This window comes from Telmatherina bonti, assembly GCF_933228915.1.
Source record: "Telmatherina bonti genome assembly, chromosome: 13".
In the NCBI taxonomy this organism is placed as follows: Eukaryota; Metazoa; Chordata; class Actinopteri; order Atheriniformes; family Telmatherinidae; genus Telmatherina; species Telmatherina bonti.
In genome coordinates, this window is record NC_136611.1 from 5,127,692 (window position 1) to 5,153,620 (window position 25,929).

The 25,929-nt window shown below is 47.0% G+C and overlaps 1 protein-coding gene across 1 annotated transcript in view; it reads right to left on the bottom strand.

The window, feature by feature from the left end:
* Positions 1-25,929, bottom strand: part of antxr2a (ANTXR cell adhesion molecule 2a) — a 104,957-nt gene that overhangs the window by 33,838 nt on the left and 45,190 nt on the right. The window contains exons 13-16 of the mRNA XM_079252150.1: positions 24,314-24,364; positions 21,320-21,409; positions 19,289-19,459; positions 19,014-19,094 (exon numbers count right to left, since the gene is read on the bottom strand). Of these exons, the coding sequence (XP_079108276.1) occupies positions 19,014-19,094; positions 19,289-19,459; positions 21,320-21,409; positions 24,314-24,364 (393 nt within the window). The remainder of the gene's footprint in view (positions 1-19,013; positions 19,095-19,288; positions 19,460-21,319; positions 21,410-24,313; positions 24,365-25,929) is intronic.

Consider the following 25,929-nt stretch of genomic DNA (forward strand, 5'->3'; position numbering starts at 1 on the left):
TGAGACAAACACAGCTTTAAAACAAATTCATGGTTTCTCAGCGAGAATATTTATCACTACCACATCATTTATTTACCGATATATTTATATACTGATAAATACTTACGGCCCAGAACACGCATGTACACATGGACACGGTTTCGTCTGCACTGGTTACACGTCTACTTTGGTCTTAGCTATTCGCCTCGATGCAGAAAACGGAGCAATACTACCAAAAATGGCATGGCCATGTTGAGTTGTTTAGCTGGCAAGCAACAAGCAAAAGCAACAAACCAGAGAAGAAGACGACGACGTAGAAATAAAAAGCAGAAGTTGAGAAAAGGAAGACTTTGTGGTTTTATTTTTAACATCTTCTGCTGTTTTTGGACGGTTAGAAATGACTTTACGGTGAATCGCCATGTCAAAACCATAAACTGTACATGAAAAATGGACGGAGCCTTCGGCGGTTAAAAGTGAAGCTGATGCTGAAGTGCATAAAACTGCAGTTCCACCTTCATCCACTAGGGGCTGCAAAACAGAGCAAATCCCCATAGACTCCCATGTTACAAAGACCAACTTCACAACAAAAATAAACATGTTTACAGCAGGAATAAACATGTTTACAGCAGGAATAAACATGTTTACAGCAGGAATAAACATGTTTACAGCTGGAATAAACATGTTTACAGCCTGGTTCAAAAATCCATTTTAGGTTTAATAGGTCAGGTTTACCTTCATGACAACTGTGGGGGGAGTGATTTTTTTTTTAACCCGCCCGTTTAAAAGTAATATAATCTTGAAGTTTGGCATATTTAGGGGCGTGTCCTTTTGATTGACAGGTACCCGATCTCCCGCTTCAAGTCAGAAGAACGTAGAACAACCGCGGTTTTTAGCCGGTTAACAACGTGACTTAGCTTTAGCCCGCTTACCTCCGTTAGCTGGTTAGCTCCTGTTATCTCCGGGTTAGCTCAGTTAGCTCTTAGCTACAGAAAGCTCGGAGTTCACTCGATGTCAATCATCCACCATGACGCTCACAGCCCCCCTCTCAGCTCCACCTCTTTGCCCATATTTGTATTTTCCAGGCGAGACGACGCGCATGCCCCTGCCAAGATGGTGATGGTAGGAACCGCCCACCGAGCTTCAATTCTGCTCTTCAGAAACCTACGGGTGACGTCCGGAGGCTCCGCCCATCTTTTATATACAGTCTATGGTCAAAACGTTTGGTCAATTTGGTCCCCTTAGTACCAGTATGACATGGTTTAACCTCCACAGCCTACCTGAGTATGGTTCAGTCAATCATTATTCGTATCGCACTTCTCATACATTAAGTAGCTGCTGCTGCAAAAGAAAAACAACAAGTCGCCTGAAATCAGGCTGGAAAGGAGCGATTTTAGTCTGTAATCAGAAACAGCGAGAAAACTCTGCTGTTCTCAGGTATTCAGGACGGCTGGTCCGTAAACGTCGACCTTACCTCATGTCAACATGAGGAACGTTGACACCAGGAGATAAAGTTGCTCTGAAGAAACAGAAGGTCCAACCTGATATTAACAAGCCGGTAAGTTTCTATAACCTTCCAGTCTCTCTTTTGGTTTATGAATAAAATAAAATGAACAACAAATAAGCGGAGGAGATGTGGACTGTTATGTCGCCTTTTAAAGAAGCCATTAGAGCACTTACCCGTTAATCAAATCTGGATCATCATTAGTCAGTATAATTGAAGGGGAGACAACCTATCAATGGTAAAAGATCACACTGTCATTAAGGTTAATAAGCTGTTTTATAAACTATAGTCATTAACATGGCATACATCTATTCTAATAATAAATGACATATTGATAAAATATGTGGTGGAAGTGGCATCTTCTTTCAAGATGGGGTAAGGCAGGACGAACGAGGTGAGATGGCTCAAGGTCTTCTGAAAAGACGAAGGAAGACATCCACATCTGGAAACGTTTCCAATCATCCTCCTCGATTCTCTCAATCAATAATCAGCTGCTGTTACTCGTTGGTGGAGGATTGGGCTGAGAGAATGCTTATCATTAACGTCATCATGGCAGGTCCGAAGCCCCCCAGCAGCAGCTTCCTCTCACCCCAGGTCACCCAACGCATGTCAGAAAGTGAATTAAAAGGTCAAAGAGAAGCTAAAATGTCTTCAAACAGCGAACGAGCTAATGCTTGAGCTTATTAGCATAATTAAGTTCACATTAAAGAAATGACAGCAGCCCGGGTTGGAAGGGGTTAACGAGGTAGAGCCGTAATTGGATGAAGAGCGACGCTTTCACAGCCGGTGACATGGATACAGATAATTGACTTAAATGGTCACTGATCACCAAAAGTTTATGTGTAGAGGAGGATAATTAGCATCGCAGGAGCGCCACATGCTAACGCGGTTTTTCCACATGACTGGATCCATTATATGATTCAATACACAAGCAGTCATTTTGGTTGTTTATAAACATTTATTTTTTCATGATGTTTTCTCTTTTGAGAGCAAAACACTCCAGAATCCACATTATGGTTGGAGATTGGATATAATCCAATCATTTATACCAATTTGGGGATTTTTAATTAATAATAATAACATGAGATAATAAATAATTTTAAATAATAATAATAATAATAATAATAATAATAATAATAAATAATAACCTGAGAATAATTAATTAAAATTTCCTTTGGGGATTAATAAAGTATTTTTCATTTCATTGAAAGTTGTGAAAGCAAAACGGCGGCAGAAAAACAGCCAGACTTTTAAAATGGACGTCAATGTGTTCGCAGAAGCAGAATCACGTCAAATCAAAGCTCCTAAAGGGACACTGCGTAACATTAGCCGAAATAGACGTCCATATTTCTGTGTCGCTACCGATGTGTCATGATGTCCGCTAACAATCCCACACGTTCTCGTAATGAAGACTTTATACGTCTGTTCTACTTCGTGATAAATGTACGGTAATGAGTCAGCATGACTTGCAACACTAAATGTTTACTGAGAAGCTCGTCAGAACATAACATGCGTAGCAGGTACAGGAATATACATACCATGCAGAGAGATACTTCCTCATTTTTATATCATGTGATGTAATCGCCATAGAAACGGGAGCGACACTACGGGACGCAGTTTGGACAAACGTATTCTGAGAATATTACAACGTCCGACGGGTAAACCGGTAAAGAAGCACCACGACAGTCTGCCATCTTTAAACTACAGCTGCCGGTGAGGGACAAACAGGAGGCGTTTCCATAGCGACGTCAGCGTAAAAAACTGGACTAACGTAGACTATATGTTGGATTTGTTGTAATCGGATTACATTATGTCAGTGAAAGCTGAAAAAGCTCTAAAAATGCATCTTTTTTTCATTTTCTCCGAAGCACTTTGAGCTGCAGCTGCGCTTCGTAAACAAATAAACAATGACTAAATAAAGCTGGATTGAATCGCAGTGCGGTCGTTAGGGTGTAGAGAAAAGAACGGCTTGTTGCGTGATGTTAGAAGCAGAATCCTGAAAGCCTTGAAATGTGGACGAGTCGTCTCATCCAGCAGCTTTAACGGAGCAACAGGACCGCGGCGGAGACGAGAGAAGGGGAAGTCGTCGGGGTGTGTGGTCAGGAGGACATGAATCCAGCCTGCAAAGCGGTGAATAGAGCCGCATTAGTGACACCTCAGCGCTCCATTCACAACAGAGAGGAGAGGCTCCACAACGGATCAACGAACCGAAGACAAACCCACCGAAAACGACACCAAGCTGCTCCAACGGAACAAAAAACTACTGAACTTTCATCCGGAGAGATGAAAGCAGGCATCCGAGGCTAAGAGGCACATGTTTCCATGTTTATTCATAACCTGACGGCTGTTATGAAATGCAAACATTTTAGGAGAGGATCGTATTACATGCAGCTTCACGCGAGGGCCTTTCACTCCGCATTAGCCGCCGCCGCGCTGCGTTCATGTACACAAATACAATCAGGCTAATTGAATATTCACTCTGAACATATTCCCTGCATAACAGCACTCCCTGCCAGCCCTTAAAAATTCTAATGGATGGGAGGAGAGGATGGGAGCGCATTAGAATACATTACTGCATGTATGCTTGGATACACCTCCCCCTACTCCCACCCCACCCCAACGCCCCCCATCTCTCCTCTATGTGTCTGTCAGGAGGTGAGGTGAGGAGGAGGAGGAGGAGGAGGAGGAGGAGGGCAAAGTGCACACGGCAGAATCGGCCTCGGAGAAGCTGACGTTAACAATAATGTAATTTAATTAAAGCCGAGATCCCGGCGGTCCTCGCCCAACGAGGAGGCTTTGATTTTAATAGGTGATGAAGAAAAAGCCGGGTGCACGGGCGACACCGTCGCCGTGCCGACCAGTCTGAGGGGTTCTGGGAAAAGAGGCACCGGCAGGACATCAGGTCACATTCTATCAGGCCAAGACGGCGGGAGGTGCGGCGGGAGGGAGGGAGGGCCAGCGGGTGCAGGTACCAGCCCCGGCCACCCAAACACAACAGCAGTCATCAGCTAATGGAGAGGAAAACAGGACAACCCCCCCCCAACCAACCGGCCCCCCATCGCCACGCCAAACCTCAACGCAGCAAAACACGAGGAAAACAAAGAAGTTGATTCTTTTACAGGAAAATACTTTACTGAGCTGAATGTGTGGATTTGGACTGAAATGAGATTCAGAAGCAGAAACATGTTGCTGGAATGGCATGAAGTCAGGACGGATATTCCATGTTTTCCTAGTGTTTTCCTAGTGTTTTCTTGGGGTTTTTCCTAGTGTTTTTCCTAGTGTTTTCCTAGTGTTTTTCCTAGTGTTTTCCTAGTGTTTTTTCCTAGTGTTTTTCCTAGTGTTTTCCCTGGTGTTTTTCCTAGTGTTTTCCCTAGTGTTTTCCTAGTGTTTTCCTAGTGTTTTCCCTAGTGTTTTCCTAGTGTTTTCCCTGGTGTTTTTCCCTGGTGTTTTTCCTAGTGTTTTCCCTAGTGTTTTCCTAGTGTTTTTCCTAGTGTTTTCCCTAGTGTTTTCCCTAGTGTTTTTCCATGGTGTTTTTCCATGGTGTTTTTCCATGGTGTTTTTCCATGGTGTTTTCCCCTAGTGTTTTTCCCTAGTGTTTTTCCCTAGTGTTTTCCCTAGTGTTTTCCCTAGTGTTTTTCCTAGTGTTTTTCCTAGTGTTTTTCCTAGTGTTTTCCCTGGTGTTTCCCTGGTGTTTTCCCTAGTGTTTTCCCTAGTGTTTTCCCTAGTGTTTTTCCCTAGTGTTTTTCCCTAGTGTTTTTCCCTAGTGTTTTTCCCTAGTGTTTTCCCCTAGTGTTTTCCCCTGGTGTTTTCCCCTAGTGTTTTTCCCTAGTGTTTTTCCCTGGTGTTTTTCCTAGTGTTTTCCCTAGTGTTTTTCCCTAGTGTTTTCCCTAGTGTTTTCCCCTGGTGTTTTTCCATGGTGTTTTCCCTAGTGTTTTCCCTAGTGTTTTTCCTAGTGTTTTCCCTAGTGTTTTCCCCTGGTGTTTTCCCTAGTGTTTTTCCCTAGTGTTTTTCCCTAGTGTTTTCCCTAGTGTTTTTCCCTAGTGTTTTCCCTAGTGTTTTCCCTAGTGTTTTTCCTAGTGTTTTCCCTAGTGTTTTCCCCTGGTGTTTTCCCTAGTGTTTTCCCTAGTGTTTTCCCCTGGTGTTTTCCCTAGTGTTTTTCCCTAGTGTTTTTCCCTAGTGTTTTCCCTAGTGTTTCCCTAGTGTTTTTCCTAGTGTTTCCCTGGTGTTTTCTTGGTGTTTTCCCGGGATTCCAGCCTCACCTCGCTGCCTTCAATCAGCCGGAACAAGATAAGACCGGAGCGAGTCGCCGCTCATCAAACCAGATAATCCCATTTAAGATTTTAATCTGAATTCTTCCTCCTCCGACATGAAAACCATCTCCTGGTTGTTTCTGACACGAGGCCTCGCTCCCCGCTTCTCCTCCAACCAGCCGCCACCAATAACAAACCCCGCCCTCCCATTGGTCGGAGCCTAACCCGCACACGTTGGCGAGGAGGGTCCGGTCGCTGGTAATCCTGTTAGCAGCCAGGTTGTGAACGTGGCCGGGGAGAGAGGACGGGTGGGGGAGGTGTGTGTGTGTGTGTGTGTGTGTGTGTGTGTGAGGCGTTTGCATGGTGATCATTATCAAATTTACAACCAGTCACACAGACATCTGCCCTACTTTTCATCGGTTAATGTAAAAAGAACTAATCTGGTTAAGCGAGCGGGGGAGCGGCGCGTACAGCGGCGGCCTTCGCCGCAGTTAAAGCTGTCACTTCTCCGTGGGTCCGGGGGACCGGCGGGGGGGAGGGGGGCATGAATGAAGCTGTCAGCTGGCTACTTGTTAGGACTAACAAGGCCGTCCTCTGATAGGACTAATGAGGTGCAGGACGTGTGTGAAACGTTGGAGGTGCCACATCAGCCACACGTTTGAGTCCAGGTGTCGGCTCTTCCAGGGAGGAACACCCCCCCCCTTTTTTTTTTTTTTGCAGGTGGGGCCTAAAAAGGTGAAATTTGTTGAAAATGGTCCATTTTGTGCCAAAATGTGATACTTTTCTATTTTAAAAGCATATTATGAAGGAAATGTTGATGCACATGAAAAGTCTGGAAGTCTTCTGCAGGTTTCCTGCAAACGGAGAGAGAAGCAGACAGAAAAACCACATCATTCGGCACTTTGTTGGTTTTTTTCCCAGCTTTTTCCGTCCTCTGAAGCTTCATCTCCCAACGCTTCATTATTCGCGACGCTCCGGTTTAATTCCAATTAGCCCCGTTAATCAGGGAATCTCATGCTCTCTGATCTCCAGCTTCGTTTCAACTTAATATCATTTGCTAGCTTGTTTACTTGCTGTTGAAGCCTTCCATTGTGAAATTAACTGCTACATTTGCTCCATTCTCATGTTCACATCCCGACTGATGTCAACGTGCACGCAACTGTGCGTTTTGCATTAATGCTGCTGTCAGCGTTCTGTTAGGCGCACATCGGAGCCACGTTGTCATGTTTCCCTCTGATGAGACATCCGCATACAGATTTATTCTTCGCAGCAGCTGTAGGAAGGTCTGCAGGACTGGAAACCTGCAAAGACGTGTCATGTTTTGGCTCTTATCTTTAACACTGAACAATGCAGTTTGACGGCTTTTATTAGTTTGGAAAAGATGTTCTCACCATATTCAGCGCGGCGTGGAAATGCAACAAGACAAAAGCAGCGACGTGTGAAAAGATGGGTATGTGTGCATCTGTTTGCTTGGTTTTTTTTAACACTGCACTGAGCAAATGTTTGCTCTGCTTTACATACAGAGATCAGGAGACAAAACACGCCAAGAAAGAAGCTGCTAGAAACATCCTCGCTGCAGAACACTCAGTAAACATTCTGCTGAAGCAATTCTTTGTTTTCCTTGCTGGAAAACCGAAGATCCCGCCGTGGCGGCAGATATTCACCATTTCCAACCTGAACCAGTGTGCCCAGTTCCAGTACAGACAGCCATTTCCTCTCCTGGATGGTTTCCATGTGACCAGCTTGGCCAAAGCAGACTGATCCACCAGTGCAGCCAGTATGTCGGCCAGTTTACTGCTGATCCCACAGAACCGAGTCCAATGTTTAAATCTGATTCTGAGCTGCAGTGCATTACGTTCATCTACTGCTGGAGACTCTCATGTTCACATTCATCTGCTCTGCTTCCATCTCTACATGAGGTTCTGCAGAGGCTGAGAAATAAAAGACAAAATAAACTTAATTGTCTGCTGCATTTTTACGGCACATGATAGAAACCACACGACAAAACGTAGCTATTACCCGACCGATACGACACGAGATGACATGAGCTGATTCATTACAGTGTTAATAATTAGATCAATAAACTAAGGACATGTTGAAGCCATATGAACTAAATCCAGCTTGCAGCAGCTGGAAGGGGGATCATTTGGCATTCTGTGGCTGTGAAGCTGCAGCTGATGGTTTAGCCACCGGACAGACGTAAGTCTGCTCCTCCAACAAAGCCACACGTTGACTAGATCAGAGAGAAATCCATACGTGAAAAGAAAACTGCGGCTTTACGGCCCATGAGGAAGGCTGTGTCATTCACTACACAGTAAACTCATCCTGTTGGCTGTTTCCTCCTCGTAGATCACATGACTGCCTACTGTCACCATGGCAACCACCATGCGTCTCCCAAATCCAATGGCCCTGGTCCTATTCCTGGTCCCCGGCCCCGCCCCGGCCCAGACCATGTCCCTGTCTTTTGCCCTGGCCTTGTCCTTGTCCTTGTCCCTGGCCCTAGTTTTGGCCGTCGCTCTGGATCTGGCCCTGGTCCTGGCCCTGGTCCTGGCTTGTCCCTAGTTCTGGTCCTCGTCCTGGCTCTGGCCCTGGCCCTGGCCCTGGCCCTGGTCCTGGTCCTGGCTTGTCCCTAGTTCTGGTCCTCGTCCTTGTCCTGGCTCTGGCCCTGGCCCTGGCCCTGGCCCTGGTCCTGGCCCTGGCCCTTGTCCTGGCTTGTCCCTAGTTCTGGTCCTCGTCCTTGTTCTGGCTCTGGCCCTGGCCCTGGTCCTGGCCCTGGCCCTTGTCCTGGCTTGTCCCTAGTTCTGGTCCTCGTCCTGGCCCTGGTCCTGGTCCTGGTCCTGATCCTGATCCTGATCCTGGCCCTGGCCCTGGCCCTGGCCCTGGCCCTGGCCCTGGCCCTGGTCCTGGTCCTGGTCCTGATCCTGATCCTGATCCTGATCCTGATCCTGATCCTGGTCCTGGTCCTGGTCCTGATCCTGATCCTGGTCCTGGCCCTGATCCTGGTCCTAGTCCTGGTCCTGGAGGTTTTCCTCTCTGCTGAGTCTTGTTCAGGATGGAAGGTTTTGATCAACTGGTTTCATACAAACCCAACGCTGATGGACTGGACTCATGTGGTTTCTATAGTTATAATAAGGAGTCATGACTGGACTGAACCGGATCTTTAGGGAGCTTCAGATGTAAATAGAAGAACTGCTACTTTAAGCCTCCAATGGACCGCGAAGGTCTGAATCCAGTTACCGTACTGGAAACCATTTCCACTCCCTCCACCATCTGCTGACGGATAAACTCGGAGTGAAACTCCAGCTCCGTTTTCACGACAAGAACATTTCCCACTAAATGTGACTCGTCAACGTAAAAACGTCAGAAGGCAGCAGCCAGTCCAACCAGCCCGCTTTGTTCCCAGTAATCCCATTAAAGCAGAAACCACTGATGTTAAAACGGAACTTTGAATCTCCATGTGATGTCCTGCATGATGCCAACAGAAGCTCTGCAGCAGCATCTTAAATAAGCCTGAAGCTCCAGGAGGCGCAACGATGAGCTGCATGTAGCAGCGTGACCTCCGCGGACAGCTCCGACACGGCGAACGGTGGCGTGCTGCGCTGCAGCAGGCGACCAGACTGTCACCTCTACCCCCGCCGGCCTCCTCTTCTTCCCAGTCCTTTTAACTTCCATCCTTTCTCCTTCCCTTCTCTCTGCAGAATCCGTCTGGTTACCGCCGGCAACGCCACCATGGCTGCTGCATCAGGACGCCGTGCAGTCAGAGAGAGGAAGGGAGGATGAGGAGGGATTCTTCTTCATCGGGTTGGAGAGAGAAAAGACAGAAATTTCAGCAAACTGTGACCTGAGTTTCCGGTGAAAAGACGAGAAATGCAGCTTACGGCAGGTTTTCCACCTGCTGCAGAGGCTTTTCCACGCCACTTCCTCGCCATGTCCTTGCCATTTCCTCGCCACTTCCTCACCTTTTCCTCGCCATTTCCTCGCCTTTTCTTCGCCACTTCCTCACCTTTTCCTCGCCATTTCCTCGCCTTTTCCTCGCCATGTCCTCACCATTTCCTCACCTTTTCCTCGCCATTTCCTCGCCATTTCCTCGCCACTTCCTCACCTTTTCCTCGCCATTTCCTCGCCATTTCCTCGCCTTTTCTTCGCCATGTCCTTGCCATTTCCTCACCTTTTCCTCGCCATTTCCTCGCCTTTTCTTCGCCACTTCCTCACCTTTTCCTCGCCATTTCCTCGCCTTTTCTTCGCCATGTCCTTGCCATTTCCTCACCTTTTCCTCGCCATTTCCTCGCCTTTTCTTCGCCATTTCCTCGCCATTTCCTCACCTTTTCTTCACCATTTCCTCACCTTTTCCTCGCCATTTCCACGCCATTTCCACGCCATTTCCTCGCCTTTTCTTCACTATTTCCTCACCTTTTCCTCGCCTTTTCTTCGCCATTTCCTCGCCATTTCCTCGCCATTTCCTCGCCTTTTCCTCGCCATTTCCTCACCATTTCCTCGCCTTTTCTTCGCCATTTCCTCGCCATTTCCTCGCCTTTTCCTCGCCATTTCCTCGCCATTTCCTCGCCATTTCCTCGCCTTTTCCTCGCCTTTTCTTCGCCATTTCCTCGCCATTTCCACGCCATTTCCTCGCCTTTTCTTCACTATTTCCTCACCTTTTCCTCGCCATTTCCTCACCATTTCCTCGCCTTTTCTTCGCCATTTCCACGCCATTTCCTCACCTTTTCCTCGCCATTTCCACGCCATTTCCACGCCATTTCCTCGCCTTTTCTTCGCCATTTCCACGCCATTTCCTCGCCACTTCCTCGCCATTTCCTCGCCACTTCCTCGCCATTTCCTCACCTTTTCCTCGCCATTTCCACGCCATTTCCTCGCCATTTCCTCACCATTTCCTCGCCACTTCCTCGCCATTTCCTCGCCATTTCCTCGCCTTTTCTTCACCATTTCCTCACCTTTTCTTCACCATTTCCTCACCTTTTCCTCGCCATTTCCACGCCATTTCCTCGCCATTTCCTCGCCATTTCCTCGCCACTTCCTCGCCATTTCCTCGCCATTTCCTCGCCTTTTCTTCACCATTTCCTCACCTTTTCCTCACCTTTTCCACGCCATTTCCTCGCCATTTCCTCGCCACTTCCTCGCCATTTCTTCGCCATTTCCTCGCCTTTTCTTCACCATTTCCTCGCCTTTTCCTTGCCATTTCCACGCCATTTCCTCACCATTTCCTCGCCATTTCCTCGCCATTTCCACGCCATTTCCTCGCCATTTCCTCGCCTTTTCCTCGCCTTTTCCTCGCCATTTCCACGCCATTTCCTCGCCATTTCCTCGCCATTTCCACGCCACTTCCTCGCCATTTCCTCGCCATTTCCTCGCCTTTTCTTCGCCATTTCCTCACCTTTTCCTCGCCATTTCCACGCCATTTCCTCGCCATGTCCTCGCCTTTTCCTCGCCATTTCCTCACCATTTCTTCGCCATTTCCTCGCCATTTCCTCGCCATTTCCTCACCTTTTCCTCGCCATTTCCACGCCACTTCCTCGCCATTTCCTCGCCATTTCCTCACCTTTTCCTCGCCATTTCCACGCCATTTCCTCGCCATTTCCACGCCATTTCCTCGCCATTTCCTCGCTATTTCCTCGCCTTTTCTTCACCATTTCCTCGCCATTTCCACGCCATTTCCTCACCTTTTCCTCGCCATTTCCACGCCATTTCCTCACCTTTTCCTCGCCATCTCCTCGCCATTTCCACGCCACTTCCTCGCCATTTCCTCGCCTTTTCTTCGCCATTTCCTCGCCACTTCCTCACCATTTCCTCGCCATGTCCTCACCATTTCCTCGCCTTTTCTTCACCATTTCCTCGCCTTTTCTTCGCCATTTCCTCGCCATTTCCTCGCCATTTCCTCGCCTTTTCCTCGCCATTTCCTCACCATTTCCTCGCCTTTTCTTCGCCATTTCCTCGCCTTTTCTTCGCCATTTCCTCGCATTTTCTTCGCCATTTCCTCACCTTTTCCTCACCTTTTCTTCGCCATTTCCTCACCTTTTCCTCGCCATTTCCACGCCACTTCCTCGCCATTTCCTCGCCATTTCCTCGCCTTTTCTTCGCCATTTCCTCACCTTTTCCTCGCCATTTCCACACCATTTCCTCGCCATTTCCTCGCCATGTCCTCGCCTTTTCCTCGCCATTTCCTCACCATTTCTTCGCCATTTCCTCGCCTTTTCCTCGCCATTTCCTCGCTATTTCCTCGCCTTTTCTTCACCATTTCCTCACCTTTTCCCCGCCATTTCCACGCCATTTCCTCACCTTTTCCTCGCCATTTCCTCGCCATTTCCACGCCACTTCCTCGCCATTTCCTCGCCTTTTCTTCGCCATTTCCTCGCCACTTCCTCACCATTTCCTCGCCATGTCCTCACCATTTCTTCGCCATTTCCTCGCCATTTCCTCGCCTTTTCCTCGCCATTTCCTCACCTTTTCCTCGCCATTTCCTCGCCATTTCCTCGCCATTTCCTCGCCTTTTCCTCGCCATTTCCACGCCACTTCCTCGCCATTTCCTCGCCATTTCCTCGCCTTTTCTTCGCCATTTCCTCACCTTTTCCTCGCCATTTCCACGCCATTTCCTCGCCATTTCCTCGCCATGTCCTCGCCTTTTCCTCGCCATTTCCTCACCATTTCTTCGCCATTTCCTCGCCATTTCCTCGCCTTTTCCTCGCCATTTCCTCACCTTTTCCTCGCCATTTCCTCGCCATTTCCTCGCCATTTCCTCGCCATTTCCTCACCTTTTCCTCGCCATTTCCACGCCATTTCCTCGCCATTTCCACGCCATTTCCTCGCCATTTCCTCGCTATTTCCTCGCCTTTTCTTCACCATTTCCTCGCCATTTCCACGCCATTTCCTCACCTTTTCCACGCCATTTCCACGCCATTTCCTCACCTTTTCCTCGCCTTTTCTTCGCCATTTCCTCGCCTTTTCTTCGCCATTTCCTCGCCATTTCCTCGCCTTTTCCTCGCCATTTCCTCACCATTTCCTCGCCTTTTCTTCGCCATTTCCTCGCCATTTCCTCGCCTTTTCTTCGCCATTTCCTCGCCTTTTCTTCGCCATTTCCTCACCTTTTCCTCACCTTTTCTTCGCCATTTCCTCACCTTTTCCTCGCCATTTCCACGCCACTTCCTCGCCATTTCCTCGCCATTTCCTCGCCTTTTCTTCGCCATTTCCTCACCTTTTCCTCGCCATTTCCACGCCATTTCCTCGCCATTTCCTCGCCATGTCCTCGCCTTTTCCTCGCCATTTCCTCACCATTTCTTCGCCATTTCCTCGCCATTTCCTCGCCTTTTCCTCGCCATTTCCTCGCTATTTCCTCGCCTTTTCTTCACCATTTCCTCACCTTTTCCCCGCCATTTCCACGCCATTTCCTCACCTTTTCCTCGCCATTTCCTCGCCATTTCCACGCCACTTCCTCGCCTTTTCTTCGCCATTTCCTCGCCACTTCCTCACCATTTCCTCGCCATGTCCTCACCATTTCTTCGCCATTTCCTCGCCATTTCCTCGCCTTTTCCTCGCCATTTCCTCGCCTTTTCCTCGCCATTTCCTCGCCATTTCCTCGCCATTTCCTCGCCTTTTCCTCGCCATTTCCTCGCCATTTCCTCGCCATTTCCTCCCCATTTCCTCGCCATTTCCTCGCCTTTTCTTCACTATTTCCTCATCATTTCCTCGCCATTTCCTCGCCTTTTCTTCGCCATTTCCTCGCCTTTTCTTCGCCATTTCCTCGCCTTTTCTTCACCATTTCCTCGCCTTTTCTTCACCATTTCCTCGCCTTTTCTTCACCATTTCCTCGCCTTTTCTTCACCATTTCCTCGCCTTTTCTTCACTATTTCCTCGCCATTTCTTCGCCATTTCCTCGCCATTTCCTCGCCTTTTGTTCGCCATTTCCTCGCCTTTTCTTCGCCATTTCCTCGCCTTTTCTTCGCCATTTCCTCGCCATTTCCTCGCCATTTCCTCGCCTTTTCTTCGCCATTTCCTCGCCTTTTCTTCGCCATTTCCTCGCCTTCTCTTCGCCATTTCCTCGCCTTTTCTTCGCCATTTCCTCGCCTTTTCTTCGCCATTTCCTCGCCTTTTCCTCGCCATTTCCTCGCCATTTCCTCGCCATTTCCTCGCCATTTCCTCGCCTTCTCTTCGCCATTTCTTCGCCATTTCCTCGCCATTTCTTCGCCATTTCTTCGCCTTTTCTTCGCCATTTCCTCGCCTTTTCTTCGCCATTTCCTCGCCTTTTCTTCGCCATTTCCTCGCCTTTTCCTCGCCATTTCCTCGCCTTTTCTTCGCCATTTCCTCGCCTTTTCTTCGCCATTTCCTCGCCTTCTCTTCGCCATTTCCTCGCCTTTTCTTCACCATTTCCTCGCCTTTTCCTCGCCATTTCCTCGCCTTTTCTTCGCCATTTCCTCGCCTTCTCTTCGCCATTTCCTCGCCTTTTCTTCGCCTTTTCCTCGCCATTTCCTCGCCATTTCTTCGCCATTTCCTCGCCTTTTCCTCGCCATTTCCTTGCCATTTCCTCACCATTTCCTCACCATTTCCTCGCCTTTTCCAGGAGGTGTGCAGAAAACTTTCAGTTTTACTTCCACGTTTCCCATTGTGATCATGCAGACACACGACAGACACACTGCCATCTATCGGATCCGCTCCGAGGACCCTCCCTGGAGCTTTGCGTGAAAGTAGAGGTCAACTCTGCTGAGCAACGTTGTAATCAAAGAGCTTTCTCCAACAAAGACGCCTGAAATAACACGCTAGTGTTGGCGACCCCCTCATCCAGACTGGGGGAGGTTTAAAAAGTGGCCTTTCTGTGTGGCGTCTGCATGTTCCGGCTTCCTCCCACAAGACAGGCAGAGCTTCGTAGGTTCATTTCTATCATTAATCGATGACTGATCACATGTAAGTCGTGGCTGCCAACAGAAAGAATAAAAAGGGAGGATGAGGTGGTTTTGGGTGGATGCAGCAACCTGCACGTCCAAACCCAGCTTCCCTCGCTGAGATGATACCAAATTCAGATTGTTAATACATCATGTTTTTAACTTTTTATCTGTCAGCCAATGTATGAAAAATTCAGCTGCTAATTTCACTTATTCATCGTTAGATTTGTGCTTTTATTTTGGTAAAAATCCCAAATTTATTTGATAAATAAATGATTTATTGATGATTTATTAGATGTTTTATAATATCTGAAGAGCCCTGAAACTATCTGGACACCCCCAGCTTGAGAAGAAAACTTTATTTATTTATGTATTTAATTTTTTTTCTGAACTTTATTCATTCATATCCTGCATTTAATGTCTTTTTCTTTGTAAATAACTTCCGCTTCAAAGAGTAAAACTGTGTAAAAAGTATAACTGATTGTATTAGTACTCATATCAGTAGTAGCATTTACTGCACGTTTAGTTATTGTACAAAGTGCTTTAAGCAGTCGTGCACCTTCACCCCAACTGACGCATGCGAGGCAAGAAAATCAGCTTCAAGCTTTTTTAGAAACTCAAAAACAAATAAATTTCATCAAAAGATCCAAAAGATGTGTGCGTGTGTGTGTGTGTGTGTGTGTGTGTGTGTGTGTGTGTGTGTGTGTGTCATCCAAGCCTTCACAGGAGGGCCTCCCGCATGTCGCTGCACACCTTCTGACATTTTGCAGACAGCTGCTCTTAGAAAACAAAACCTAGAACGTGAAGGTGGACGGGGTGGTGGTGGTGGGGGGGTGGGGGTTTAAATAAAAACCCTTCAGATTCACACCTCCACCTCTTTAGAAGCAGGAACAAGGCCAGCCCCCCTCCGTCTCCCTGCCACCTTCCTCTACCTGCTGTCCCCAGCCGATTCCCGGCAGAACTTGGCGGCAGATGTTGCTGTGCGGAGTCGGCTCTGAAGTGCCTCCCCGACTCCCCGGTCTCACCGACAACACAGTCAAACCACATCAGATCTCTTTATTTGTGCCTGGGGCAAGTTCGGCACCGCAGCTGTGTCCACCCCCGCTCTACCTTTGGTGTTGAGGCCCCTCAGGCGCTAAATGTGAGACCATGGAAAAAAACTGTTTCACTCTCATTTTCTGTCTCTTTCCTGCATCTGCTGACAATCCAGCAGCCTGGCTCCGGGCGGCAGCACTGAGGGAGGGGGGGGGGGGTTGGGAAAAGAGGCTGTTGGTATAGAAAGGAAGGGAGGGGAGGGTTGAGAGGGGGGGCAGACACCCAGGTCCCCGTGCTGAACAGATGTCTGCGACAACCTGCTTGCTTACACCTGTATGAGTCCTTGTAACCCTTCGGATGAGGGCTGCTGAAAAATTCATGACCCTGGAGGTTTCCTGTCCGCCATCAAAGATCGCAGCCGTCCCTTCCTGTCGCCCCCCCTCCCTCCGCCGCTCCTCTCATCTCCATCTCCACGGCATTGCTGCACACTGCGTCTACAGCCAACCTTACTCGTCTGACTCCTCAGAACTTCACCGAAATGAATGAATCACAGTAAAGAACTGGGTTAAATTCCACGAAAACTGATCGGTTTCAGCGTCCTGTTTGATCGTTTCAGGTCTGGATCACCTGGGACGTCGCGTCATGAGGACGCCAACCCTCATCCTGACTCAGCAGGTTTAGTTGGTTCACACAGACCCCAATCAGCTGCAGCAGGAAGGATGTTTCCAGGTACAACGTGTTTGTATTTAACCGCGCGACTGTTACAGGCCCGGGCGCTTCTCACGCCCCTCGCCCGCCCCCCGGTGAAACCAGACATGAGTAAGATGCCGATTTTTCTCTACTGGGATCAATAAAGCAGATTTCTTCTTATTAATGGCGATAATGAAGACAAGCATGTCACACTTTGAGAAGGCGAAGCGAAGCGCTGCGTCTCTGGTGATGCTTAGCTAGCGGCTACATCTGCCACTCAGAGGAAGAAACTGAGTATGGTTGCTACCAGCATCAACCTTCTTCTCTAACTGGACTCATTATTCTATTCTATTCTATTCTATTCTACAGGCATAGCAGATGCTTTTATCCAAAACGACTTACACATCAGCGAGAACAACTCAAGCAGGAAATCAGACAGTAGAGGACATCGTAGGAAGGTGCTGGTGGACTGTCCAGTTGGACGCAGGTCCAACTGGACAGTCCCTTCCTACACCATAATATCACAGATGTTAAAATACAAAGAATTAGTACCATAAAGTTTGTTGCAAAGAACTGGGCTAAGTTCTCCAATTTTCCAATAAATATAGCGATACTAAGTATTGAAGTGCTCCTTGAAGAGCTGCTCATTTAAGACCCACCAGCTTGTTAAGCTGCAGGATTTTATTTCTTATTTAAGGTTCCACATGTTTTCCACATGTCATGCTAAATGCTAAACTCTCACATCTCTGTATTTGGAACACTGATGACAAACATTTGTTAATATCCATTTTTAATGCTGGTTGGCATCGTGACTTTTGCACTGTGCCGCCCTGAGTAACGACTGGCGGGCTGGATCAGCTTTTTCTATGTTTATAAAAGCTCCGACCAAGCGGCAACCTCCGGCAGTTAAAAGTAAAGCCTATGTGGAAGTGCATAAAACTGCAGTTCCCCCTTCATCCACTAGGGGCTGCAAAACAGAGCAAATCCTCATAGACTCCCATGTTAAAAAGACCAACTTCACAGCAGAAATAAACATGTTTACAGCAGGAATAAACATGTTTACAGCCGGAATAAACATATTTACAGCAGAAATAAACATGTTTACAGCAGGAATAAACATGTTTACAGCAGGAATAAACATGTTTACAGCAGGAATAAACATGTTTACAGCAGAAATAAACATGTTTACAGCAGGAATAAACATGTTTACAGCAGAAATAAACATGTTTACAGCAGGAATAAACATGTTTACAGCAGAAATAAACATGTTTACAGCAGGAATAAACATGTTTACAGCAGAAATAAACATGTTTACAGCCTGCTCCAAAATCCATTTTAGGTTTAATAGGTCAGGTTTACCTTCATGACAACTGTGGGGGGAGTGAATTTTTTTCTAACACGCCCGTTTAAAAGTAATTTAATCTCGAAGTTCGTCATATTTAGGGGCGTGTCCTTTTGATTGACAGGTACCCGATCTCCCGCTTCAAGTCAGAAGAACGTAGAACAACCGCGGTTTTTAGCCGGTTAACAACGTTACTTAGCTTTAGCTCGCGTACCTCCGTTAGCTGGTTAGCTCCTGTTATCTCCGGGTTAGCTCGGTTAGCTCTTAGCTACAGAAAACTCGGAGTTCGCTCGATGTCAATCATCCACCATGACGCTCACAGCCCCCCTCTCAGCTCCACCTCTTTGCCCATATTTGTATTTTCTGGGCGAGACGACACACATGACGCTGCCAAGATGGTGATGGTAGGAACCGCCCACCGAGCTTCAATTCAGCTATTTAGAAACCTACGGGTGACGTCACGGAGGCTCCGCCTATCTTTTTATATACAGTATATGGTCGGCAGCCATCGCTGGAGGAAGCATTGCCTGCAGGAAACCCTGTTTCCACTGGAGAGTTTTACAGCCTGACATCACCTTCTGAACAAAGTTCAGATGTTTCCTGCTGTCAGACCTCTGCGACCTGCACAGAAGCACCCACCTCAGTGAATAAGAGAGAAACTTTACGCAGTTTAAATCGGTACAGATGTGAGCCGGTTTTATCTGGTGGGAAAGAGGAGTCCATTCTTTCAGCTGATATGCTCGAGTGTCTCCGCAGCAGATGGTGTGGTTTCGTTGGATTAGGAGTCGTGTGAGAGCGGTAAATACATATGAAAACATCTGGTTAGTTCTGACTTGATGGCGGTTTGTTAGAAACACACTCTGTTAACCGCCTGCGGGGCGTTGGGTTGCAGCGTTTCCTCTTTTCTCACCGAGCTCCAGTCAAGGCAACAGTTTGACCATATTAGGGTGTCGCTGTCATGCTTCCCTGTGTGAACCTCTGCAGCTGCAGCTCACATCAACAAGCTTAGGTAACAACACCATGCACGACATGTGCCAGAAGCTTCCTCTGCAGAGAGGCAGCGGCGCACATGCACAGCTGGAACACAACAATAGGGCTGTGTTGGCTCTACAGACTCGAAAGGATAAAACTCCTCTAATTAAATCACACGGGGGGTTACAGTAACTTGAAATGGTCCCAAAATAAAAGCAGAAAAGAGGAAGGTCGACACTGCTGATGGCAGCAGGATTTTCCTGGAGTGGATCCAACTTGACTCGTCTCCGTTTGTTGGTTTACTCAACGCCAAAACAAAACTGTGCTTCTGACTCGCCTCAGATGGAACCCAGACTTACCTTGTCTTCTGAGGTGGGACGCATGAGGGAGACCCGGTCGTACTGCCGCCGCATCAAAGCCCACAAAGCATCGAGGCGACCCTGAAAAAAGGCCGAAACGGCGGCGCAGTTTGATATTTTATTACAGATTTGGGATTTGTTGCTGTTTTCAGAAGACAGGAAGTAGATATGAAATCAGAGTAAACACAACAAAAACATGTAGACATGTATGCAGAGCATAAAGAAGCTAATCTGATTCCATTAAGTTCATCGAAGCCCAGACTGGAGTCGCTCACCTTGATGGGAGTGTACCATTTGTTCTCAGAGCTGCGGTTGGTGGAGGCGGGCCTCGGAGTGGGACGCTTCATCATGGGCTCCTCCACATCCTCCGGGATGGACACCTTGGCGTTTTTGGCCTTTTCCAGACGGGCCCCCTCCTCCGTCGAGCCCTTTTCTCCCCAGCGCACCTGGACAGGTTTACCAAAAGATCCATGTTAGCTAGCTAGCGTTTAAGCTAACAGACGTCACACAGCGATAACTGCAACAGACTCTTCCTCGGCTGGTTTTAGAGATCTGGAAAATTATTTTAACATCCTTATCTGAAATTCCAAACTTAATTAATTCTACTTGGTTAATTCATTGATTAAATGACTATTGGCAACTTTGTTAGCTCACAGTAGCGCTAGGACGCGCTACTTAACGTAACATAGCGTCATGTTTGCTGTTCATCCATTCGTTTATTAAACTTTCTGTTCGGCGTGTTTAATCTGAAGCAGCGGTGACCAAAGTCGGTCTTCCAGGGCCGCCTCTAATGCAGGTTTTCCATGTTGTATCCCTGCTCCAACACACCTGGCTCACATTGATTGTGTGCCAAAGAAGTTTTGCATGGTGATGGATTCTTTTGAGTCAGGTGTGTTGGAGCAGGGATGCAGGGAAAACTTGCAGGACATGGGCCCTCAAGGGCACCTCTGATCTAAAGCAACTTTTCTCCGGACTCCACATGCAGTAAGCCGGTCAGAAGTTGAGTTTACCTCGCCTGCAGGCAAACCACTGATGTTACACTGCTGTCGCAGCACGTTGATATGTATTTAACAATAAACCATAAGAATAATCAGGGATTAAGGGAGCTTTTTATCCATAAATCATCATTATTCTCGACAAGAAAAAACCCTTAATGTACATTTTCCACTTTACACGACCTGATAGAAACACGTTAGAAATGTTTCCACAGCGCCGCAGCGTGTTGAAGACATAAATCCGTCACTGGGAGTGTGATCAGTGGACGTCCTGCTGATGGGATGATGGAAACAATCATTAATTGAAACTCTAGATTAAATCCAGTCTTAAGTTTTATAGGTTTGCAGCCTTTCAGCAGGCAGCGAGAGGCTAAAGAGAAGAGCCTGATGAGGGATAGACGAGGAGTTTAACAAGAGAAAACGCCATCTTGTTTCCCTCCGTTGGTAGTCAGAGCGTTCATACACGGCGTGTGAACCCAGGCCTGAAGTTCGTTAAGCTGCTTTTTAATAAAATCATCACATCTGCTGCAAGGAGGAGATTAAAATAAAGAATAAAATCTGCTGTCACATGAATGGGAAGAGGTGATTAATTAGCAACACAGTTTTCAAGCTGCAGGTTAAGCAGCGACAATACAGAACAGCTTTCCAGAATCACGCCTGGGATCCGTCCCCGGCCGGCCGGCCGCATCATCAAGAAAGGAGCGCGCGGCGATGAATAAAAGATACGCCGTGGCCTCTGCCAGCTCCGTTTGAAACGTTGGCGAAGCGGAGCTGCAGGTTCTCGCAGCAGGTTGCCGAGGAGAGATCGGGATTAATAAGCACCTCGTTTCCCGTCCTCCAGGGAGGGGAGGGTTGTGATGAGGAGACGCGCCTGTCGCGGGGAATCAACCTGAGAGCAGGCAGACGGGACGGGGAGGCCCATTTCTCACCATGAGGGGGGAAAAAGTAGAGAGGCAGGAGCTCCCAGAGGATGATGGGAAATCTCCGCAGCGCTACAGACTTCCTCAGGTTGAGGAGTGGGAGAAATGATGGGAGGAGGGGGGAGGAAGAGGAGGTTGACAGAAGCACTCAATCTTTCATCCAAAGCAACGACTTGATCCAATCAGGCTCGCTTGGCCGAGGAGGAGATGGCAGGCCTGTCACGTCGCAGGCATCAGCGGCGTGACGAGGGCGGCGGCCTGCCGGGTCAGACGCTTCCGCCGCGTCAGCAGGTTGGCCCTGATGCAGCGGCGTTACATCACCAGCCGCCATCTTCCCGCTCTTCCCTCTGAAAACGGCGTCTCTGTTACAGGGTGACATCCGGGTCCTGACCTCCATGCGTTTGATCCCTCCTGCTCCTCTTCCGCCGTAGTAGGACGCGTCCACGGTCGGCCATTTCTTCTTGGGCAGCTGCTCGGGCTCCTGGGGGACAAAAGGAAAAAGTCAAGCAGAAAAATGGAGCAGGATATTTATTGTTGTGTTTTCCTTCTGTCTCGTCTGCGGCTGAACATTTGAAGGAACAGCATTTCCTCTCAGACGGACAGACTTTGGAGCATCAGGAAGGAAGAAACACGAGCTGCAAATCCATCTTCAGCTACTGGCGTCAAGAGTCATAGGAGATGATTTAATCCTGGTTTAAATAAGGCAGCAGCTCGTGTCTGAAACAACCAACTGAAGGGATGATGAGGCGCTGACACGACCTCAGAATTTCCTTCTTACCAACATTTTCATTAAAACAAGACAGCTTTGGCTCAAATGCAGGTTAGCTAGCTTCATTTTCCTCTCTAAAGTCAATAATTCCCACCCGAAGGCCGGAGATTCCTTCTTACGAAGAATCTGCAGGAGACTCTGGAAACCAGGACATGAGATTATGAGAAATATGTCCTGCTTCCTGGATGTAATAAAACCGTTGTGAAGCCGGCAGTGTGAATCTGGAGGCGGCGGATTGACTACAGATTAAATATCAGCTGAGTTCTTGGTCTGTTTTCGTCTACCTACACCAGAAAAGCAGCTGAATCTGCAGGAATCGAGTAAAACGGTTAAACATCCCGACTTTTCTTCCAAACGAAACGCAGAGATTAAAGGAGAAATTGTTCCAAACTGCGACGGTGGTGAGATCAAATCGCAGAGATTTAATGGAAGTCCGAGGGAAACTTTCACCAGTGGAAGTATCTGATACTACATAAAAATACTATTAACATCAAATCATCTACGTCTGTTGATCTTTGTCACATCCAAGACTCGAAACAAAGCCTGGTCCCTAATATTTACCCTGTAGAAAATATTTCATGTTTTTTTTATGAAAAGTTATTGATTAAAATAAGTAAACTGGAATTTAAAGGGTTAAAGGTCAGTATTGAGTATGTCTGAAGGTGATTTCTGAAAAAAAAAAAACACAAAAAAAATTCATATTTGATGATTTTTTTTTAGGAATTTCTTTAGCAAACATTCATGTTTTCACCATTCGGGCCCCAGAAAGAGTTTCTGAGACTACATTAAAAATCCAAATAGATTCATAATAATTTAGCTGCTACTCTGACATGTGCAGGTATCATCACAGAAGATCTTTCCCTCTAATGTTTATTATGTGCAACAAAAAATTAGAGGTTGTCAGAAGTGTGTAAAAAAAAGTGTCAAAAATTCTGATTTATGAGGATTTTAGGGCAGTTTTTGCAAAAGGTTTGTAGTTTTATTTCACTGCTACGAGCACTTTAGTTCATTCCTTCTTATTTACCAACTTTTATTTCCTGATTTCCATTCCATCGTATCCTCTAGATGTTTCTAGACTGTTATTTCTGTCCAAAAGAGGGATGTTCGTCAAACCCCCGTCCTGGAGGGCCGGTATCCTGCAGGCTGTTTGTTGTCCCCCTGCTCCAACACACCTGACCGAAATTCATAAATAGGTTGACAAGAAGCTGCTGGATGCATTTGATTTGAATCAGCTGTGTTGGAGCAGATAAACAAACATAACCGGACTGGAGTTTGACTCCCCAGCTAGCGACTCAGGGTTGGAATTAGTTTCATCATGTCCGGTTACATGATGCTTTTAATTTGAAATTAAAGTTGTGCTATGATGGTATTTGGAGTTTTCTGAGCTTTCTACAGTGTTACAGTGTTGAATCCTCATCAGACATGTGAACGACACTGTTTTTTATCACCTAAACGCATGTTTGAGTTTGAGTTCCAGCACTCTCTCCGTTCGGTTTCCATGGCGACGAAAAACGCGTCGTTTCAGAGAGTTTTTTCTACTTGGAAATCCTTGTGACGTCCCGGGGGATAAGGTTCGGTGATTGGTTACCTTCTACTGGTTAACAAGGGCATGTACAAATACATCAGGCGGGTGGAAAACGTGGGATAAAGTTATTTCCAACGATGGCTGGTGAGTTTACCAAAGAGAGACATCCTGCTGCATTCGTTGCTGTGGGTTGCTGTTTTCCACTTCGTTTTCAGGGTCTGATTCAGGTTCCAACATGTAGGGCTGTATGCTATGTGTTGACATTGTATTTTGTTTTTTTATTGAGTTCATATGAGCCTAATCCTTCTGTTTATGAGACGTTACAATGACGGCGAAAGCAGGTGCGGGTTTACATGACACTTGTCCTTACTTGGTTCTGCTTTAGATCGGCGAAGGGTTCTGATTTGACGTGATCGGACGTGACGTTCTCACGTCAAATGGAAATAAAGTTCGCTTCCGGCTTGTCGTTTTTTGTCTGTAAGACGGAAAACTACATAATAGGAACCAGTTTCACTGTTGTTCTGGCTATAATCATTCACTTCCAGCTGAGAAGGAAGACGGACTACGGAACATGGGAATATGTGCGTCATCGGGGCGGGACGAGGTAACCAGCATGTGCAGAACGATCAGAGTTAACGTAGAGCGGAACGAAGGTTTACATGATGGAGGAATTCAACGATTCTGAATTAAAATACGACTAAACCAACTGAGTTTCATTCTGAACGGACTTTTTCATTAAGAATTAAGTGTTTACATGGTTATTTTTCACCAGTTTAAAGCAGATTTAATGTTTATTTGGAATTAAAAAGGAATTAAAACTCCCATGCAAACATAGTCATTGTTTGATGCTTTTGTTGCTGTTTGCTGTAAGAATAAAATGGGACTGATTGCTATTAATCTCCAGGCTGTCCATCATCCCCGGCGGGCTTCAGTGAGGACTAAACCTCGGCATTATCATGAAACGTAACGTAGTTTTGGTCTTATTGAAGCAAGACAAGTTTTGTTTAATCTTCAGATGAAAACGTGTCGATGCCGTCACGCTGATGCTGAGTAAAAATCCTCCTGATGTGAAAACGCGGAGATGTACTCACCGGTGGAGGAGGACGAGAAGGCGGAGGAGGTGGTGGCGGGTCCTTGATGACCTGAATAAACAAGGAAAAAAAAGCATCAGCTCAGTTTGTCATGAGACACACCAACACAGACACGGCTGAGGCTGACGGAGGTGATTCCTGACAGGTGACGCGGCCCTCAGCTCATCACCGCCAGCCTGTTTTCTCGCTGCAACTGGCGCGCGTCGCCCCTCTGACTACTGATTACAAGGATTCTGCTTGTAAACCAACATCAGGGGCCCCCCGTGCAAAATAAGGAAAAGCTGAAAAATCAACTTGTTGACGGGGGAGTCTTTGGGGCGAGCGCTGCTGCCCGTTTAGCTCTTAATTAATTGGACGGGGTTCAGTGCTCCAAAGCAACCCCCCCATCATAAAGTCCTAAGGAGTTAATTAGCTCCAATGAGATGCAGAGGAGGAGGATTGGGCGCCGCTCCAAGTTCTGTCTGGAGGGAAGATGAGTGGCATAAAAAAGCCGCAGAATAAATAAATCAGAGCTGCGACACACCTCTCTGGCTGCAGAGTGACCGGCCGGCGGCGTTGCTCGTGACAACGGCGGATGACACGGCACCCGAGGAGCAGGTTGTCCACAATGTGATTCCACTCAGGCACAAGATGCCTCCACGAGGACTTTCAGATGTGCAGCGCAAAGCAAGCAGAAGCCTGACGGGGACATTTGTCAGGTGTCAGTCAGACGCTTCGACTGACGACGTCCGACTCTTTACAGCCGGACCGCCGCCGCCGCCGTTCAGTCACCAGTAACGACTGGGAGAAGACAGATGCTGCGCCGACAGGACAGTCAGGGCACAAGTATCAACAGCACAGAAATCAAAAGAAAAATGAACAAAAAGTCGCTGCAAACTGAAGTAAATGTAGAAAAACTGTTAAGTCTGAAATACTCGACGATGCAGGTGAAGAAGACAAAACCCCGCCACAGCTCAGGCAGCTGGAACGATACCTGCAGAACAGCCGCCATCTTTGTTTGCTGTCATAAATCTGTTGCCGTTCAGTTGTCGCGTTTCCACCGAACGTAGAACTGCAAAAAACCCATAGGCCGTATATGAAAGATGGACAGAGCCTCCAGTTCTTTAAAGTGAAGCCGATGCAGAAGTGCATAAACTGCAGTTCCCCCTTCATCCACTAGGGGCTGCAAAACAGACTCATAGACTCCCATGTTAAAAAGACCAACTTCACAGCAGAAATAAACATGTTTACAGCAGGAATAAACATGTTTACAGCAGGAATAAACATGTTTACAGCAGGAATAAACATGTTTACAGCAGAAATAAACATGTTTACAGCAGGAATAAACATGTTTACAGCAGAAATAAACATGTTTACAGCAGGAATAAACATGTTTACAGCAGAAATAAACATGTTTACAGCTGGAATAAACATGTTTACAGCAGGAATAAACATGTTTACAGCAGGAATAAACATGTTTACAGCAGAAATAAACATGTTTACAGCAGGAATAAACATGTTTACAGCAGGAATAAACATGTTTACAGCAGAAATAAACATGTTTACAGCAGGAATAAACATGTTTACAGCAGAAATAAACATGTTTACAGCTGGAATAAACATGTTTACAGCAGGAA